The following is a 20,177-nucleotide window of genomic DNA, read 5'->3' as shown; positions in this document are numbered from 1 at the left end:
TAAAAGCATCCTAGAGATACAAATATTTTAACCTCATAAACCATGCAACTAAAAATATTCTCAGGGGATCTCATTAATCTGGAGAATTACAGGCTACAATACATAAGGAGAAAGCCATCTACAATCAAAGAAATCCCAGTTGCTAACAGACCATGACCTGTAAAAAAAATGGCCAAGATTATCCCCCAAAACACCACCCCCACCCACCCATTTAAGGAAAAAATAATAATAATAATAATAATATCACACTCGAAGATGGAAGAGAACAAAGAAGGCACAGGGGTAAGATAAAGAAGCAGCTCAGTGTAACACACTACACCCCTGTTCTAAGCTTCTTGTGAGCTTGTTCTGAGTCCTCACTGAAGTAGCCATGTAAACTCTGTGCCGTCACTTGATTGTTCAAAGATTGTTTTTTGTCATCCTGGTGAAATAATGGATCACATCACAGAAGAAACAACATCACATCAATTCAACTAGCTAGCAGAAGAAAAGACTTCAAAAGGCCAAGGTGAAGATTTTGAACCTCTGAAAGGGACAACGATCTATTTGCTCGTCTTCCTACATCAACTTTCACTGAGATGTTTGTCTGTGACAAATCAACGCCTGAAGCCTGCAGGGCCTGGGTCAGGGTACTTAGTAACCTGCTCAATACAGAAACCATGTCAATCATAATACAAAAGAAAACTAAAGGGCTAAAACCAGAACATGGATTAAATTACATTCAGGACAGTTCAAGCCTTATAAGAACATTTACAGGGAAAAAAAATAGAGCTGGTAATTACATAAAAAGCCTCTTCTCGCTTTATCAAATCAATTATCTACCATCACAAGGGCAAGATGATACCAAGGAACTGCCTCATGCAGGCAAGGCAACTACACATTTTCACGATTGTGCCGAGGATATTTGAATTTAGCTAAAAAAGGGAAAGAAGCAGCATCTTCCAAATTTAATATCAAGAAGGTCAGACACAATTCATATAAAACTCATGGTAGATGCTCACCCATGGGAATAGACACCTGAGATACCCTCCATTTCACTTTCCACAGAGAGATCCTCCTGATCACTAACAGCATGGTTCAGAAAACCAGTAGTGGTATGGGTTCGACCCTGCAATAATTCGGTCTGGGTCTTGGAAGAGATGTTCTCTGATCCTGATGCAGGCTCGTCCAAAGACTCGGTTGATAAACTACCTCTTCCAACAGGTTCAAATACAATTGGTTGTGCATGCATGCCCATAGGGAGTCCTTGAGTAGCAGAGACAAAGGTATGATCCACCGCATTTAATACTGCAGCAGGACCCATGTCAGCATCCATCACATTCGGTGCATTTGTTAGCATTGCTTGGGAAAAAACGACAGCACTCTCATGATTGGAACCCCGCTTTACCACTTGGGAATGATCAACATAACTTTCAGCAGCTCTATAGTTCTTCTGACAGAAGTCGATTAGACAAATTACAAGATATTTCAGAGTTTGGAGAACAAACATGCCAGGGCAGCTTTTAAGTGTTTGTTCGCAGTTTCATTCATTAATAAGGGGAGTTGCTTATCCATCCATGACTCTCATAATCTCAAAAGAAAGAACAATATTGTAAAACGATTTCTAACATGAAAAGCATAATTAAGGGACCTTCCTAACTCAATTTCCAGAAAAAAGAAGCAAGAAAGTCACCAAACTGGTGAATGACAAGGTGAAAACAAAAGTCAATCAAGAAGAAGATTATACCCATGGAACCAATTTTGAAGGCTCTGAATTCCAACCTTGGCATGACCCTTCGTACATATTTAACTTCTCTTGTAGAAATTGAATGTACTCAATTACCTGATGTACAAATATGTCAAAGATTAATTTATACAACTAACAAGGAATTTCAAAACTAGAATAGGTAATATGCGAGACATACCTCTAACAAGAATGAAGCCTTGTCTCTTTTTTGATCATTCTGAGGTATGAGGTCTCTCAAAATCTGAAATCTGCCCCCATCAGAACACAATATTTCACAAAAACGTGAGATTGTCACGAAGATCCTAAAAAGAAACCCAGAACAAAAGGGCATATAAAAAATTAAAGAGAAAATATCCTGAAAACTAATCCATTAACACTTCAAAAGAAAATAATCCACAAGGTCGAGTAAATTTTTTTACATATCGTTTCATGGAGCGAAATGCAGCAGCATCTTGGTATCTAAGAAAATGATTTTCATAAAATATAACTCATTGAAACAGAATGTGGCAAGTCAATGTGCTACTGTTCATACAACAATCCTGAACAAGGTAAAATTTGAAGCGACTTCCAATTAATATCCAAACGCGACAAAACATATACGAGTTGCTCTAACATCTGAATACCCATGATCCCATATATTTAACTGAGAAACCATACAAATCTGCTTCGCTTTATTTTCACATAACATAACTCAAACGAGGCAATAGAAATACACGTATCCCTCAGACATGCTGAAGTATCCAAAAAGCCATTTGTATCAGCTCAAAAAGCCGAAAAACAAAAGGCCAATTTTTTTTTTTTTCTTAAAAAAGATCAAATTAGAATATCATTACAACTTTTTGGTACAAATTGAAGTATAAGCAGTACGCGGCCGCAACATACCTTTCATTAATTTTACTTCTCCTTCGCTGCTCGGTTTCGGAGTGTTTAGACCGATGACCACTCGCCTTGCTTTCCCCACTCTTCCCCTCTATTTTCACTCCCAACTCTGTAAAAGAAAAAAATGAAACCCATGAACCATTTCATTTCTTAAGAATAAAAAACTGAGGATTCAATTCAAAACCCAGAAACTAGAGAGAGAGAGAGAGAGAAAATACCGTTCCCGTCATCTTGGAAGCGTTCGTGGACGGACTTGGAAGACTTCACCATTGGTAATCCGAATGCAGTGCCGAAACAGTGCCTGGAACCTTAGATTTGAAAGCTCCAAGAAGAAGGTAAGGAAACGAAGAAATGAAAAGGGAGGGATATTGTGAAGTATTCGAACGGCAGAGTAAAAGAAGTAGAAGAAGGTTGAGAGTAGACTTGGAGAGCAATGGAAGCCCTAGAACTGGAGGAGAGGGTGGAGACTTAGAACTCGATATCTGTTTCTTCATTTGCTTTTGTTTTTTTTTTTTTTTTTAAATATTTATTTATAATTGAAATTATTGAAATTATTGCAAGGCTTCTGTTGGTAGTGGCGACTGCTAATTTGCGCCGATTTAGCACCGACCTTAGAGTTGCTTCCAGTGGGCCTATGTTTGGGTTTGGGTTTGAAGCCTGCCTTTGGGCCTTTCCTTGCCTACCTGAGTCCCTAGGTCTTGTAAATTCAAGCATTAAGGATTTTTTGTTTTTGCTTTTTATTATTAAAGTAATTTAACTAAATATTTAATTCCAATACAGTACAAATATAGAAAAGAAAAAAAAAAAAAAAAAAACTCTCAACAACAGCAACCGTGTGTCATAGACTTTGATCGGCCAAGTGATAGAACTGTAGATGGTCTCCAAACGTCTGTGTGGACCATTTCCAACCGCACTTTCTTCAATTCTCTGGTAGCCTTTATGAAGCTAACTCGTTTATGTTTATCTGTTTATTCCTAATGCAGCTCTCACGAGGACTCATATTAACTGATTTCTGACCTTCTAAAAACTCTTTCGCAACCAGCATTTTCATTCCTTTGATGCTCATATGTTCGAGTCTATTGTGTTATAGACTTTAATTTGAAACACTCTCAACAACAACAACCGTGTTCGTACACCCTGTAGTGGTGTATAAGGTTCTAAATTTTGTGACACGTGCTACCACCATAATACCCTTCACAATCTTCCAGGAACTCTTCCCAAATTTTGTTGCATAACCTGTGTTACCCAACTGACCAATAGAGATCAGGTTTTTTCTTGAAACTAGGAATATATCTAACATCATTTAATGTCCATTGATTTCCACGAACCCTTTCCAAACTTTGTTGCATAACCTATACTATCTAATTGACAAATAGAGATCAGTTTCTTCTTAATATCAGAAATATATCTAACATCCTTTAAGGTCCACTTCTTTCGTACATGAGTTTTCATGCAGACATCTCATTTCCTTCGATCTCCAAGGCTTTGTTGTCGGGGAGTTGCACCTTTCTAAATTTTTCATATTTGAAACTTGAAACAATTCCTTATTTGGAGACGAATAAAAAGATGCACCTGAATCCAAAATCCAAAATTCAATCGAACTATCCATGCTGAGGATTAGAGCATCCCTTTGGTCTGTTTGGAATATTTTCACCGTTTTTTTATTTTGATCGACCTTTGTTTGGGTCCTTTAATTTACTTTTTCTCCTTTGGTCATCACTGAGTTAAGCACTAGATGAATCCCCAAATTTTCATTTATGAATACTTTTGTTGAGAATTACATCTCGAATTTCATCGAACTTTAGTTTCTTAGATCTTCAGGAACTATTGATCGCGACAACAATAGTATCCCACGACTAGGGTAAAAACGACATCAACATCAATGCTTTAATTTCATCTTCGAAATTAATTTCCACCGAACTAAGTTGACTTACAATCATAGTGAATTCATTTATATGATTAGCAACAAATCCACCTTCAAACATTTGTAGATTGAACAATCTCCGCATCAAATACAACTTTTTCATAGCCGACGATTTTTCGTACATATTCGACAGCGGCTTCAACAAATTTGACGTTGTCTTCTCCTTGATGATGTTAAATGCCACATTTTTAAACAACGTCAACTGAATCAACTCTAGGGCCTGATAATCCTTGAATTTCCACTGCCTTGTGGTCATGGTATTGGCTTCACCCCAATAGGAGTTTGTAAAGATCTTTCTCGTACAAATAATCTTCAATTTGCATCTTCCAAAAATTGAAATTGGATCCATCAAATTTTTCCATTCCTATTTTTGAAATTTTCATCTTCACATATCGTGGTGAATCTCGCTTAGCTCTGATACCAATTGTTAGGATCGCACAACAATGCACACACACTTAATCTAGATGGACACAAAGAACGGAAGAGAAAAATATGAGGAGGAATATTGACTAAAGATTTTATATTGATGTGTACAGTGATACTAGAGAGAATTAAGAAAATACATTACAAAGTATCTTTGACCCCATGTATATGGTTTCAATTTACTATATATAACTTTACCATATATAACCACCTATTATATATAAATATATGATCTCAATTAGAGATAGACTAATCAGAGATGAGGCGTGACAGAGTAAGAGGAGCATAGGTCTTCTTACTAGCAAGGGAGGTGATCACATAGGTTACTAGAGGAGGAGTTCGATGGTCAGGCTTCACAACACCAAAAAAAAAACGTGGAAATGCCAAATCTACAAGATGCTCGAGATGGAACTCATCTATAGCATGCGACGTACATTGGAGATGTTACCAGCATGTGCCATGGTAACCATGGCTAAGCGACAAAGGTCATAGTCTAGAAGAATCGACACTTCACTAGAAGAATATTATTATGTGGCAATGCAAATAACATAACAAAAGTCTGTGGTCGTGTCAATGTAAATTATTGACCCATTTTAGTTAATTTTGGTAATGCAAAACTACTTCACTCCACAAACAAAAACAGCCGTGAAAGAAGTCCCTAATTTTCCCAGCTTTCCTGAGTTGATGAGGTTCAGGCAATGGAATTGCTTTACCGACTTAAACGCATTGCCTTACCGACTTAAACGACTTAAACAAGGATGAAAAAGAAAATTTACATGAATTACACTGTTGGCTGTTCAAACCAGAGCAGATGGTTCACTGCTGAACCCAGTGCTCTAGAACCATTCAACTGGTTAGTGCCAACACGTGTGCATTACAAAACTGTTGCTACCAATTCCAAGCAACTCACTTCCTTCTTATCTCTCTCCACCATCAAGTTCCTCTTGATCGTTCAGCAGAATTGCTTCCTTACTCATCATCTCTCCATTTCTCTCTACCCTGTTCCCACTCCTGTACCCCAAAAATGATTCTGATGTTGGTTCATCTTCATCGCCATCTTCTTCAGTTTGCTTATCTTTCGATCGCAGGCCCGACTCACTTCGCATCCAATCGGGACAATGATGTACAACTCCTACACCACCAGCCTGAGCTTGCGAATGAGTCAAACGACTCGAAGGAGCATGCTCTGAGTCCTGTCTTGAGCAAGAACATTCAGGAACTGGATGTGATAGAAAAGATATTGATTTCACCACTGTTGATGCCTCTATCAGTCCGTCCAGTAACGACTTCCTTAGATGTTGGCGAATCGACCTCAGCCACGTATAGTTTGCATGATATAGCTGTTCTCTGGTTTCTGATAAGAGCGTTGCCACTTCTCTTCTGCATTGACAAAAGCGTCGTAAAGTTAACTCCAATCGACGTCGAATATATCAATATAGAAGAACATATACCTATCAGGCCGGTATGTTTTAAGTGAAGCTGACTGATAAAGTCTATGGCCCATCACCAAGCTTGCGAAATTCGGATGCCCCTTGCCATCACGATCGAACCCAGGGATAAAAACATCGGCTTCGACAGATATAAAATAATCAATAGCTTCCCAAAGCAATTTATGGGCATTGGTTCTCAACTCCATTACAGTACTTTCAGGCTCAATGTCACTCTCAGCCACCCAACCCCACCAACCTTCTATGTTATGTGGATATTTCAGCCTAGCTGGCGGAGGTGGCAACAGGCGAGGACGTGGACCATCACTCTTCCACATATCAGGCTTCGACTCCTTCAATACGGAAGGTGGAGACCTTGGATAGTTTCCTCCGACGTTTATCTCACGACCATAAAGCCTACTAAGTTCCCATGGGGTGCTGAGGGAAGTCCTGTCAACGACATTCTCGAAAATAGCATGGAGAGGAATCAAGGTTCGTTGTCCACCAAAAACTTCTCCGCCCGACACATATATAATGGTGTCCCATGAGTATCCATGAGCCCGGAGAAGAATTCCAACCTGTAAAAGGTGAATATTCATGACATCAAATTCTCCATTTTCATCTAACCATTTGATCCAAACAACTATAGCTTACCTCTTCTGGCATTAGAGGGCAAGAACCATTTAGTCGTTGCCCCTCAGAATTCATCGAAAGCTTCTCCTTGACGATCCCACGCCTTCGCATCCACACTCTTTTGTGCTGAATGAGCTCATTATGTACATCCTGAATTTCATTTCAAATTTAAAAAATAGATCACTAAAATGATAATAGCAGTTGCATAATCAAGGTTAAAATAGTGTACCTGAAACAGTTCAGCACAACCATAATACGCCAAGGCCTCTCTTGTCATCCCAGGATAGTAGGCTACGAACGGCCTGCCTGGAGCTCTTAACCTACAAAAAAATTCGAGTAAGAAGAACCGTTTCGAGAACCGTTCAAAACATTTCAAATACTTACCTATGCAGAATTTTAGTGGCAAGATCCTGAACTTCCACTCTGAATTGAAGAGCATGGAAGGCAACTCTACACCTCAATCTCTGATACTCTTCAAGATCAGGCGGAAGGACAGCCTAGATGTTCATTAAAGAGTACAATCTATGAGATTTCGAAAAGTTCGACCACCGAGATGTTCGTTATAAAAAGTTACCTGCAAGCATCCACCGTCGGAGATGACAAGTTCGACCACCGAATGCTTCTTCAGAACAGGAAGAACATGGTGGCGATAAAAATATGGGGATGCTAAGTAAGATGGCTTGAAATGTGGGATCTCCTTTTTCCTCCGAGCACCTTTCAGATTTCTCGGAAGTGTCTTCACGATGTTAACGTCTCTAGTCAAGGCTGCAATGAAGTGGTCTTCATTATAGAGATAAGAAAAACTCTTGAACTGGGAGCTGCACGAACATAATTGAACAGTTTTGATTGAAAAAGTAGTTTTCTGAGCAATGGAAAAGGTAATATAAAATGGAACAGTTCAAACCTGATTCCTTTGCTGCTTGTGGTTGATTGAATCTCGGGAATTACTAAGGTAGCATTAAGTAGCCGAGCAATGACAACAACATCACATATCTAGAAGGCCAAGCATTTTCAATTCCTTCAATTTGATATCATTACCTGATAGGATTATCATAAAGAAGATCAAAGCATTGCATCCTTACCGAATTCCTGATCTCATGGAATCCGCCCTGTATACGAACAAAGATGAATCCATTTGATTGTGATGAGGGATCTGCTGACATGATTAGTTCAGGAATGCATCGTTTCAAATACATCGTTTATCATCAGCTTTACTGAGTTGAAAGGCAACATGCACACATCGAGGAGAATTGCATTTTGGGAGGGAGTCCCATGTTGACTAATTAACGGAATGATCATGAGTTTATAAGTAAGGAATAAATCTACATTGGTACGAGACCTTTTGAGGAACCCCAAAACAAAGTCATAAGAGCATATGCGCAAAGTGGACAATATCGTACCATTATGGAGAGTCGTGATTCCTAACATGGTATCAGAGTCATGCCCCTAAGTTAGCCATGCAATAGAATCATCAGGTGTCGAACAAAGAGTGTACTTTGCTCGAGAACTCTAGAGAAGAAATCGAGATTCGATTAAGGGGAGGCTGTTCGAGGGCTCCATAGGCTCTATGATGTGTACTTTGTTTGAGGGGAGGATTGTTGGGAGAGAGTCCCAAATTGGCTAATTAACGGAATGATCATAGGTTTATAAGCAAGAAATTAATTTACACGGATACGAGGCCTTTTGGAAAAACCAAAAGCAAAGCCAGGAGAGTTTATGCTCGAAGTGGACAATATCGTACCATTGTGGAGGTCCGTGGTTTCTAACATAGCATACACATTGAATAACATATATATTTGTCTAAAATTTCAAAGACCAAAATGAAATCAGCACATAAATACAGGATGCAACACAGGAATTCAACCAAAATGAAGGTGCAGAAGAGGGCATACCAGGATAGTGTTGTCTAGGATTTGCATAAGGATGCAAAGTTTCCAGCCGCCTAACTGGGCCCCAAAGCCGTCTAAACAAAGGACTCTGAACAAACACAAACAGCAGCCAGCAAATATAAGGTACTAGAAACAAAGCATGAAGTAAAATGCAGCCAAAAAGTAACAGAACAACCAAAACAGAATACCCATTTGAAAGGAAGCCTTAAAAATTGATGGAAAAGGCTCATGTTACTACATAAATCACACAAAAACCCCCAGATTTGATGTTATTTCAAATTCACACAAGGAACTGATATCCCCAAAAACAGAAAGATCTGTAGAAACAAAAAGAGAGAGAGAGAGAGAGATGAGATGTTACAGCTGGGGAGAAATCTGGATGTTCAAAGACGGGTCTCCAAGAGAAGATTGTAACAGCAGCAGCAGATGATTGATACTCAGAAATGGCATCCTGAGTAAATCCAGCAAGGAAGAAATGGGTGAAGAGGGAAAAAGTTGAAAGAACAATACCCAGTAAGCCAACCCATTTCATCCTGGATTTCGACACCATCTCCCCCTTCCCTTTCATAGCTGCTTCAGATTTCTGTCCGCACAAGGCAGAGCCCCAAGGGAAGAGGAGGAAGAAGGTGCAGTAGTGGAAGAGTGAGTACAAATTATAAAATCGTTGACCAGCCAAGTTTTGATTAACCTTTTGGGTAATTAGAATGCGTGGGTGGATTGACTTGGAGAAGACGGTGGAGAAGTAATAAAGGAGGGAGAAAAGTGGTGGCTTTTTGGGTTTAAACATAGAACTAGGGTCGCATCATTACCTAAACCACCCATGTTTTCTTCTGTGTCTCTCACGTGCGATGGATGGCCCTTTGGATTCAGCCGTTTTTCAAACATTACAATTCCTAAATGCTCATAGCCATAGTAGCCCCGTAGAGTGACCAATGTTCTTCATTGCCTAAATAACAAAAAGAAAATTGTGAAAATTTATGTCGGATAATATTGATTCTTGACTTTATAAACTAATATCATTAAATTTTAATTGGCTTCCACATACACTGTACATAATATTTAATTTTAATTTTGTTTTTACTTTATTCTACCCCAAGGTGATGAGGATGAGCCAACCTTACTTACAACACAAGTTTATGAAGTCCGAACTCTCGGTTCACCAGAGTTGACGGAGATGACTCTTTATGAAGAGAAGGTTGTCCTGGAAGAAATTGAGAAGAAAAACAACACTTGGTTCCTAGATACGGGAGCCAACAATCATATGACTGGTTGTCGAAGTTGGTTCTCGGAATTGAACTAGTCAGTGACCGACACGGTGAAGTTCGGAGATGGATCACTTGTAGAGATAAAAGGATGTGGAGATTTGATGTTGCAATGTGAAAATGGAGATCATTGTATCCTTTCCGATGTATATTTCATTCCTAAACTTAAAAGTAACATTATATGTTTAGGACAATTGGATGAATAGAGTTGTAAAATTGAGATCGAACATGGTTTACTTGTCATTTTCACAAAGGCAAAGGAGTTCTTGGCAAAAGTGAAGCGGTCAAGAAATAGGCTATATACAATTAGCCTAAAAATAACGAAACCAACATGTCTACGAAACAATTGGTAAGTTGTTTGAAGATTCTTGGTTGTGGCATGCTAGATATGGGCATTTGAATTTTAAGGCTTTAAGAAACCTGTCTACGAAACAAATGGTGAAAGGAATTCCGCATGTTGAAAGGATCAAACAAGTTTGTGATAGTTGTATAATCACTAAACAACGAAGAACACCATTCCCACAACAAGCGAATTTTCGAGCCATTAGTGTTCTACAATTGGTGCATAGCGATTTGTGTGGTCCAATTACTCCAACAACTCATGGAGGTAATAAATTCTTTTTGCTGTTGGTAGATGATTTTAGTAGATATATGTGGATTGAATTGCTCAAAAATAAATCTAATGCATTCTTGGGATTCAAACGTGTAAAAAAATAAAATTGAAATTGAATCCGGAAAGAATTTGCAAGCGCTTAGAATTGATAGAGGTGGAGAATTTACAAGTAATGAGTTCAAAGAATATTGTGAAAGCAGTGGGATTAAAAGATATTTAATAGCACCCTATTCTCCGCAACAAAATGGTGTGGTTGAACGACGAAACCAAACTGTTATTGCAATGGTGCGAAGCATGTTGAATTGCAAAAAATTTTCGATGTATTTCTGGGCAAAAGCGGTGAAGGCTGTCTACATCCTTAATAGATCCCCAACGAAGAGTGTAATTGAAGCAACTCCTTATGAGAAATGGAGAGGAAGAAAGCCTAATGTAGAGCATTTTAGAGTGTTCGGAAGCATGGCGTATGCAAGAAATACAACACCAAATTTAACCAAATTACAAGACCAAAGTGTGCCAATGATTTTCATGGGATATGAAGCAGGTTCAAAAGCTTATCGTTTGTATGATCCTAAAGCGAAAAGACTTCATATCACCCGAGACGTCAAGTTTCTAGAAGAAGAAGAATATAAATGAGATGTGCAATAATTGGAAGAAAATAAGAAGGAAGGTGGTAAATTCGCTGTTCATTATGATCCACAGGTATATGTGAATGACGAGGACATTTTAGAAGAGCAGGGAGAATCATCAGGGACTTTATTGGGAGAGGATTCAACACCAGCAAATGATTTATCACCAGGAGACAATTCATCACTAGGAGACGATTCATCTGACGTCTCATCTAGTCCAAGAAAATTTCGATTGTTAAGAGACATTTACTCTGATTCTATTGAGTTGAATGAAGAAGTTGGGATGTGTTTTCTTTCACTTGAGGAGCCAAATTCATATATGGAAGCAAGAGATAATGAGAAATGGCAGCAAGCAATGCTAGAAGAGTTGTCTGTTATTGAAAAAAATGGCACGTGGGAGTTCGCAAAACTACCAAAGGGACATCGAGCAATCGGGTTGAAATGGGTATATAAGTTGAAGAGAAATTCGGATGGGAGATCGTGAGGTATAAAGCCCGTTTAGTCGCAAAGGGTTTTGTCCAGAAATATGGAGTGAATTTTGATGAGATATTTGCACCTGTTGCAAGGTTTAAAATAGTGCGAGTCTTGATTGCTATAGCAGCGCAGGAGAGTTAGGAGATTCATCATATGGATGTCAAGTCAGCGTTTCTTGGATTTCAAAAGTGTCCTTTAAAGCATGCTGTGTATACACGTTAGAAAGAAAATAAAATTTAGATAGTTGGAGTTTATGTTGATGATTTAATTATTGTCGGGTCAAGCAAGGATGATATTTTGAGCTTCAAGCAACAAATGAAGAAGTTGTTTGAAATGAGTGATTTAGGATTGTTGTCTTATTGTTTAGGAATAGAAGTTAAACAAGATGTTGATGGAATCAGGTTATCTCAGTCGAGTTATGCGGCAAAGCTTTTGGCAAAACTTGGAATTATGGATTGTAATCCGTGTCATGTTCCTATAGAGCCGACAACAAAGCTAAGCAAAGGGAGTATAAGAGTATTATCGGAAGTCTTCGTTATTTAGTGAACACACGACCTGACTTATCATATTCCATCACAGTTATGAGTCGTTATATGGAAACTCCGACTATGGTTCATATGGCAGTTGTGAAGCAGATACTCAGGTACATGAAAGGAAATATTGATATTGGATGTCATTATGCGAAGGCAAAGCAAGTAGAAAATCGCTTAATCGGATATAGTGATAGTCATCTTGCTGGAGATATATATGATCGAAAGAGCACTACGGGGACATTGTTTTTCTTATATGGCAATCCAATTACATGGACTTCAAAGAAACAAAAGATGGTGGCACTTTCATCTTATGAAGCGGAGTATATTGCGGTGACGTCAGCTGCTTGTCAAGGAATATGGTTAGGACGTTTACTGAAGGAATTGCATGGGAAGGAAGTAAATCCAGTTCGTTTAAATATCGATAACAAGTCTGCTATAACATTGGCGAAAATCCATCATGATCGCAGCAAACATATAGACATGAGGTTCCATTTCATTCGTGAATGTGTGAGATTGAAGTGGATCATGTAAAAACTGAAGATCAATTGACTGATATACTTATGAAGCCATTAGGATGACAAAAATTTGTGGAGCTTTGAGAAAGAATTGGTTTGAAGAATGTAAGAATGTGAAGATCGAAATACAAGATTAAGGGAATGATTTCTTAGTTTATTTAATCTTGTATTAACAGTAATTCATTTGTATTTGTTGTTTGTATTTTAAATTATGTCATTTTTAGTATTTGTGGTTAAGATGAAGGGGAAGTTATTAGCAGTGACTAAGATTGTAAGAAGTTAGTTTTTCTTTCTGTCTATATATGTATTGTGTAAATAACAAGTTGAATAAATTAAGTAAGTTGGTTTTGTTTATTTTCTAAGTATTACCTATGTTAGAGAATAACGGTATTGTTCAAAAATCACTTTCTTGTATGAGTGTTTCTGTCAAGCTCTTCGCAAGGAACGAGAGGTTCTTCACATGAAGATGAAAGAATAAGTATCAAACTATTTTTCTTGAACTCTTATAATTGCCAATAGAAAGAAAATCCATGGAGAGAAGATGACAGACAGTGATATCATAGAAAATATCCTAAGATCTATCATTTCTAAGTTCGACTATGTCGTTTTCTCAATTGAGGAGTCTACTAATCTTGATTCCTTATGCATTGATGAGTTACAAAGTCAAGCTCTAAAAGTCACACATGATGGAAGTTTTGGTACAAAAAAAAAGAAGACGTAGTGGCTTTCAAGGACGAGGTAGAGGAAGAGGTCGACAAAGCTTTGATAGATCAACTGTGCAATGTTACTACTGTCTTGGATTAGGACATTACTAATATGAGTGTCCTAAAAGGGAGAATGACAGAAGAACAAATTATGTCGAAACCAATGAAGAAATGCTATTAATGGCCTACGTAGATGAGAAGAAAGCTGAAAAGAAGAACATTTGGTTTCTTGACTCTAGATGCAGCAACCAGATGTGTGGAAAAGAAATTTTTTTTTGTCGTATTGATGAAAAGTTTATACAAACTGTGAAGCTGGGTGACAACTCAAACATGACTATGATGGGCAAAGGAAATGATGTAAAGTTTCAAGTAAAAAAAAAACACTTTTTATTACTTCTTTGTTTTATGTCTTTGTCTCTACTTCTTAACAATAGAAAAACAATCTAATTATAAACATTCACATACTCTTCTAAAACTAAAATAATAAAAACTAATTATAGCCATAAAAACGCCATTATCTCCTATAACAACTATTGGTCTTTCGTCTACAAGTTGTCCTTTCACTTTTCCATTATCTTCCAAATTTAAAACCTACGAAAGAAAATAACATTTAATGTTTATTCAACAAAACTCTCCCATGCCAATCATCTTCTTGTATTTGTCGAAATGTACTTTCAGTAGCAATTTTGTAAAAATATCCGCAACTTGATCCTGACTTGCCACTTGCAGCAATTCGACGCTTCCTTCACATGATCTCGGATAAAGTGAAAATGAATGTCAATGTGTTTGCTTCTTTCATGGTCGGTCACACCTAGTTGCTTTAGCTCCATCTTGCTCAACAAATTTCTAAGCCATATCGCGTGACATACACCCCAAGATGCTACCACATATTTAGCTTCACATGTCGAGAGCGTCACGATCGGTTGTTTCTTTGAAAGCCAAGTAATTGTTGTGTTGCCCATAAAGAATACATAACCTGATGTACTTTTACGATTGTCTATGTCTCCGCACCAATTGCTGTCAGAGTAACCAACTTGTAATCTTCTGTTTTCGAGTAGAACAACCCAAGTGACACCGTTTCTTGGATGTACCATAGGGCTTGCTTCAATGCCTTCCAATGTGAATAAATCGGCTCCTCCATGAACCGACTTATAATGCTGACACTTAATGAAAGATCTGGCCTTGTGCATGTAAGATAGCGAAGGCTTCCTACCAAACTCTGGTACCTATTTGCATCTACTTGTTCTCCTTCATCGTACTTTGACCTAGTTCCATTGGTATTGATACTGGGTTGCAATTTGCCATCTTGTACTTCTTCAAAATCTTTTTTTGCATGTCTCCTGTGATATAAAAATACCTGTCTCTTCTTGTTTAACCTCTAAACCAAGGAAAAACTTCAAGCCCAAATCTGTCATCTCAAATTCTTGTGTCACTATGCCCTTAAACTCTTTTATCATCTCATCATTGTTACCCAAAAAATGAGGTCATCGACATAAAGAACAACAAATATCACATTACCTCCACTCTTCTTTGTGTAAAGTGCATGCTCATAGGGACATTGCTTGTACCTGTTCTCCTTGAAATATGTATTGATACGAGTATTTCATGCTCGCGGTGTTTGCTTCAACTCGTAAAGCGCCTTCTTTAATTTTAGTACCTTCTTCTCTTCTCCAATTTTCCTGTACCCAGGTGGTTGTTGTTTGATGTAGACTTCTTCTTCAAGCACACCATTCAAGAATGCCGACTTGACATCCATTTGAAAAATTGGCCATTTGAATTGAGCTTCTTGAAAAATGAGCAATCATACTGTCTCTATTCTTGCAACGAGAGAAAACACTTCTTCATAGTCGATTCCTACCTTTTGCTTGTATCCCTTCGCAACAAGTCGCGCCTTGTACTACTCTATCTTGCCTTAAGCTTTCATCTTTTTCTTGAACCCCACTTCACATCAATGGGCTTACTTCCTTCCGATACTTCTGTTAGCTCCCATGTATTGTTGCGATCAATCGCTTTAATCTCCTTATACATGGCAATTTGCCACTTCTTGTCTCGCACTGCCTCTTCAAAGCTGATATTTTCAGTATCTGCTAGAAGACATACAAGGTGTACCTCATTTGTTGAATCATACAAATCTTGCAAATTTCGCATTTTGGGTTGTCATGGTTCGTCTTCATCATCGAAAATTCCTGAGTTTGTTGGTATACTTGGTGCAACGACTGATGATTCTCCAACTTTGATATTAACTTCCATCGAATTGTTTCAGTCTCATTCGCTTGCTTCATTTACTCGCACATCACGACTCACCATCAGCTTCTTGCTTATCAGGTCAAGAAGCTTGTATACTTTGGTCTTCTCATCATACCCAATAAAAATATACCTTTTGCTTTTGTCTTCGAGCTTCGTTCTTCTTTGATCCGGTACATGAGCATAAGCCACATTACTGAACACTTTGAGATGAGAAATTGTAGGCTTTTGTCCGCTCCATGCCTCTTGTGGTGTTTGATCATCTAACTTCGTATGTGGACATTGATTTTTCACATAGTTGGCGCATTTCAAAATGAGTGTTCAAACTAAGGCATAACAAAGAGGGAGGAGTTGCGAAGCACAAGGCTTATCTGGTGGCAAAGAGCTACGATTGCGACACATTGCTTTTGGGAGGTCCACCACACAAACATGAAGTTCGCTTTCCTCAACGGAGAGCTGAAGGAGACCGTCTACATTCGACAACCACCTAGCTTCCTAGACAACGACAACTCCGACAAGGTACAACGCTTGCACAAGGCACTCTACGGGCTTCGGCAAGCATCACGAGCCTGGAACGCGAAGCTCGACAGTACCCTATTGTAGCTGAAGTTCAAGCGTTGTGCCTCTAATCTTGGCATGTACACGCACGGCAACGACGAGCAGCGTCTGATCATGGGAGTATATGCCGATGACCTCATAATCATTGGAGGCGACATGGAAGTTCTTGTTAGATTCAAGAGGAAGATGTCAACGAACTTCAAGATGAGTGATCTCGGTGTGCTCAGCTACTACCTCAACATCGAAGTGCAAAAGAGTCCTGCCGACATCACCATCTTTCAAGGTGTGTACGCAAAGAAGTTGTTGGAGACAGCTGGGCTAGCAGACAATAACCCTACAAGGATGTCAATGGAGGCCCGACTCCAGCTAAGGAAGGGCAGCACTACGACGCCAGCAATTACCGCAACATTGTCGGGAGTCTATGCTATCTGGTAAACACACGACTTGACCTCGCTTATTCCGTTGGATACGTGAGTAGGTTTATGGAAGCACCTAAGAAGGAGCATCTCGTGGCTATTAAGCGCATCCTACACTATGTGGCCGGTACTAGAGGCTGGGGTGTGAGATGCTGTACAGGGAGAGGAAAGGAGAAGCTTGAGCTGGTCGACTATAGTGATAGTGACATGGTCGGTGACGTTAATGATCGTAGGAGCACCAGTGGGATGATTTACTTCCTCTCAGACCGCGTGATCTGCTGGCAATCAACTAAACAAAAGGTAGTTGTTATGTCTGCTTGCGAAGCAGAGTACATCGCCGCTTCGACGGCGGCCACACAGGGGGTCTGGCTTGCGTGGTTGATGGAAGAACTTATCGGAAGAGAAGGTGATCCACCAATGCTATACGTGGACAACAAAGCTACGATCTCCCTGATCAAAAATCCATTTGCACGACCGGAGCAAGAACATAAAAATTAGATTCCACTACATTCGTGAATGTGCAGATCGGGGGCTCATCAAAATTTATTTCATCCGAACAAAGGAACAGCTTGGAGACATCTTCACCAAATCTCTGGCGCTGGTGAAATTTGAAGAACTTCGCTCGAAGATCGGAGTTTAAACAATAGGGTAGATATATCATAGGGCTCTATGAGGAGATTGTTAAAAGTCATCCTTATTCTTTAGTTAAAGACACACAATTAACGTTAGTGGAATGACCACCTCGAGTGGAATGACTTTGATTAAGTTACCACTCCTTTCCATTTTTAGCATATAATTGTTATTTAAATATATCAATCAAATGAGAACCAGATCATCGGTCTTCAGTAGAATCTGAAACACGTCTTTCTCTCTCTTGTGTTTTTCCTGTTTTTTTTTTCTTCCTCCAACAATCGACTATTTTTCCTCCGACAATTTCCTCACGACAAATTGCTCATTCATCAGGTTGTTCCTTCCACCTTTTTATCGGCTCAACAATCTTTTGCATAATGCCCCACTTTACCATAATTATAACATTTGTCGGAGTTACAATCGTTCGCATAGTGACCAAATTTGTGACATTTGTAGCACTCAATGTTGGAATAATTTGATCGACCGCTTTTTTCTCGATTGCGTCCTCTTCCACGCCAATTTGCTTCTCTCGACTGTCCCTTCTCCTTATGGTATCCTTCATGACTTTTGTCTTGACCACCGCGACCATTTTCACGACTTCCACGGCCACGACCTCTACCTTAAAAATTTTGAGAATAGAGTACCTTTTCATCTTTGATTGACACCTTGGTTTAAAGTGCTTGATCGAGTGTTTCCTCCTCCTTCTTCTTACGTTTCTCATGTGCCTCGAGAGAATCGGCGAGTTCGTCGACTATGAACGTTTCTAGGTCCTTTGACTCTTCTATCGCGCATACAACATTCTCAAAATTGTTGGTTAATGATCTCAAAATCTTCTCCACAACTCGCGTCTCGGTTAACATTTCTCCATTTCGATTGAGTTGGTTTACCAGTCTGTACACGCGTGATGTAGTCAGATACACTTTCCGACTCCTTCATCTTCATGCTCTCAAACTCACCACGAAAAGTTTGGAGACACACTTGCTTGACTCGGTCGGTTCCTTTGAACACTTTTCCTAAAATGTCCTACGCTTCTTTTGAAGTAGTTGCACTAGCAATCTTCTCAAAGCCTGACTCATCAATGGCTTGGAACAACATGTATAGTACCACCTTATCTTTTGATCGCACCTCTTTCAACGCCTTGTTTTGTGCTGCCATATAACCCGTGATATCTTTTGATTCTTCAAAACCTTCTTCGATCACCTCCCATGCATCTTGAGAATCGAGAAAAGCTTTCATTTTAGTGCTCAAATTCTCGTAGTTTATCTTCGTTAGTCGCGATAGCAGCATTTGACCCGTTACATTCGTCATTGGTTGTGATACCAAATTGTAAGAAGCAAAAAAAAAAAAAAAAAATAGAAAGATAAAACACTATTTTTTTTTCTTCTCAAATAACACTTTTCTATTTTTTCTTCTGTTTGATGTCTTTCTCTCTACTTTTCACAATAGAAATAACAATCTATTTATAAGCATTCCCATGCTACTCAAATAATAAAAACTAATTATAGCAAAATAAAATGTCATTATCTTTTGTAACAACTCTTGGCCTTTCATCTACAACACTATTGACCTTTCACTTTTCCACTAGCTTCTTTATTTAAAAATCACTAAAGAAATAACATTTACTTATTATTCAACAAAGAAAAAGGTTTTGCAATTCTTATACAAAAGGAACAATTATATTTTTTCAATCTCTGCCGAGGGAACAATTCTGCTTCAATGCTATTACAGAAGATCCCGCAAGAACATTACATTATCAGTATGGACATCAAGGTTATGGAGGACTAAAGACACTTCAAGAGAAGGACATGGTGCAAGGATTGCCGATTCTTAAAGCTCCCTCAAAAGTATGTGAAGATTGTTTGATAGGGAAATAACAAAGACATCCATTTCCTAAAGAAAGCACATGGAGATCATCTCAAATTTTTCAACTTGTGCTTGCTCACATATGCGGACTGATCACGCCCATCTCTAATAACAAAAAGAGGCATTTTATCAGTTTCATCAATGATTTAAGTCGAAAAACTTAGTTTTTTTTCTTGGCTGAAAAATCATAAGCGTTCTCTATTTTTAAAAGATTCAAGAGTATGGTTGAAAAAGAAAATGGTATATACTTGGAAGGCTTAAGAACTGATCGAGGTGGTGAATTCACATTCAAAGAATTCACTAGCTTTTCTAATGAAAATGGTATTCAAAGTCAACTGACAAAAGCTTACAGTCTACAACAAAACGACATGGCGGAAAGGAAGAACAGGACAATTATGAATATGGTTAGATGCATGCTAATAGAGAAAAAAAGTACTAAAATCTTTCTAGTTGGAAGTAGCAAACTAGACGTTTCATATTCTCAATAGAAGTCCCTGTTAGTTTATTTAATATTTTATTAACTGTAATTCATTTGTATTTACTGTTTGTATTTCAAATTATGTCGAAAGTTTAGCAGCTAAGGGAAGTTATTAGTAGTTAAGGGAAGTTATTAGCGGTTATGGGAAGTTATTGGCAGTTATTAATGTGTGGCTATTATGTTTACATATGTACTATGTAACAAGTTGAATAATATGAGTAAGTTGGTTTTGTTTATTTTAAAATTATTGTCTCTCTTAGTTGTATGAGTGTTTTCTAATAGTCCCGCTCTAACTGTGAAGCATACGACTCCAGAAGAAATTTGGAGCAAACATAAATCATCAGTCTAAGATTATAGAAT

The 20,177-nt window shown here is 38.4% G+C and overlaps 2 protein-coding genes across 5 annotated transcripts; both read right to left on the bottom strand.

The window, feature by feature from the left end:
- Positions 1–23: 23 nt before the first annotated feature.
- LOC111479967 (transcription factor BIM2-like) lies at positions 24–3,099 on the bottom strand. 3 transcript variants are annotated; one of them, XM_023124898.1, is made up of 7 exons: positions 2,824–3,099; positions 2,609–2,714; positions 1,905–2,028; positions 1,727–1,822; positions 1,002–1,432; positions 524–641; positions 24–421 (listed from the first exon to the last, which is right to left on the bottom strand). In XM_023124898.1, exons 1-7 carry the CDS (start codon positions 2,873–2,875, stop codon positions 314–316), a joined length of 1,035 nt encoding a protein of 344 aa, XP_022980666.1. In that variant the 5' UTR covers positions 2,876–3,099; the 3' UTR covers positions 24–313. The 3 variants fall into 3 exon arrangements, with proteins under 3 accessions (XP_022980666.1, XP_022980668.1, XP_022980669.1); XM_023124900.1 differs by having other exon boundaries at positions 1,002–1,429; XM_023124901.1 differs by having other exon boundaries at positions 1,905–1,974.
- A 2,374-nt stretch (positions 3,100–5,473) lies between these two features.
- LOC111479888 (O-fucosyltransferase 27-like) lies at positions 5,474–9,646 on the bottom strand. Of its 2 annotated transcripts, none has more exons than XM_023124770.1 (10): positions 9,263–9,646; positions 8,905–8,989; positions 8,095–8,168; positions 7,917–8,005; positions 7,587–7,830; positions 7,397–7,509; positions 7,242–7,332; positions 7,034–7,162; positions 6,404–6,957; positions 5,474–6,332 (listed from the first exon to the last, which is right to left on the bottom strand). In XM_023124770.1, the coding sequence occupies exons 1-10, from the start codon at positions 9,467–9,469 to the stop codon at positions 5,870–5,872; spliced, it is 2,049 nt and encodes a 682-aa protein (XP_022980538.1). In that variant the 5' UTR covers positions 9,470–9,646; the 3' UTR covers positions 5,474–5,869. The 2 variants fall into 2 exon arrangements, with proteins under 2 accessions (XP_022980538.1, XP_022980539.1); XM_023124771.1 differs by having other exon boundaries at positions 8,095–8,165.
- Between the last annotated feature and the right edge of the window lie 10,531 nt (positions 9,647–20,177).

This window comes from Cucurbita maxima, unplaced genomic scaffold (assembly GCF_002738345.1).
Source record: "Cucurbita maxima cultivar Rimu unplaced genomic scaffold, Cmax_1.0 Cma_Scf00005, whole genome shotgun sequence".
Taxonomy (NCBI): Eukaryota; Viridiplantae; Streptophyta; class Magnoliopsida; order Cucurbitales; family Cucurbitaceae; genus Cucurbita; species Cucurbita maxima.
Note: the sequence above shows the minus strand (reverse complement) of the source record. Positions and strands in the feature narration are given on the sequence as shown.

What these genes read in the sequence shown, in the direction of transcription:
- LOC111479888 (XM_023124770.1), bottom strand. Translation starts at nt 9,469, where the DNA reads ATGAAAGGGAAGGGGGAGATGGTGTCGAAATCCAGGATGAAATGGGTT. An exon ending in ATCCAGATTTCTCCCCAGCT is followed by an intron (nt 8,990 to 9,262) that starts GTAACATCTCAT and finishes GTGTTTGTTCAG; the next exon opens with AGTCCTTTGTTTAGACGGCT. An exon ending in CCGACGGTGGATGCTTGCAG is followed by an intron (nt 7,510 to 7,586) that starts GTAACTTTTTAT and finishes ATGAACATCTAG; the next exon opens with GCTGTCCTTCCGCCTGATCT.
- LOC111479967 (XM_023124898.1), bottom strand. Translation starts at nt 2,875, where the DNA reads ATGGTGAAGTCTTCCAAGTCCGTCCACGAACGCTTCCAAGATGACGGG. An exon ending in AGAAGTAAAATTAATGAAAG is followed by an intron (nt 2,029 to 2,608) that starts GTATGTTGCGGC and finishes GTTTCTTTTTAG; the next exon opens with GATCTTCGTGACAATCTCAC. An exon ending in TCAGGTGTCTATTCCCATGG is followed by an intron (nt 642 to 1,001) that starts GTGAGCATCTAC and finishes TGTATTGAGCAG; the next exon opens with GTTACTAAGTACCCTGACCC.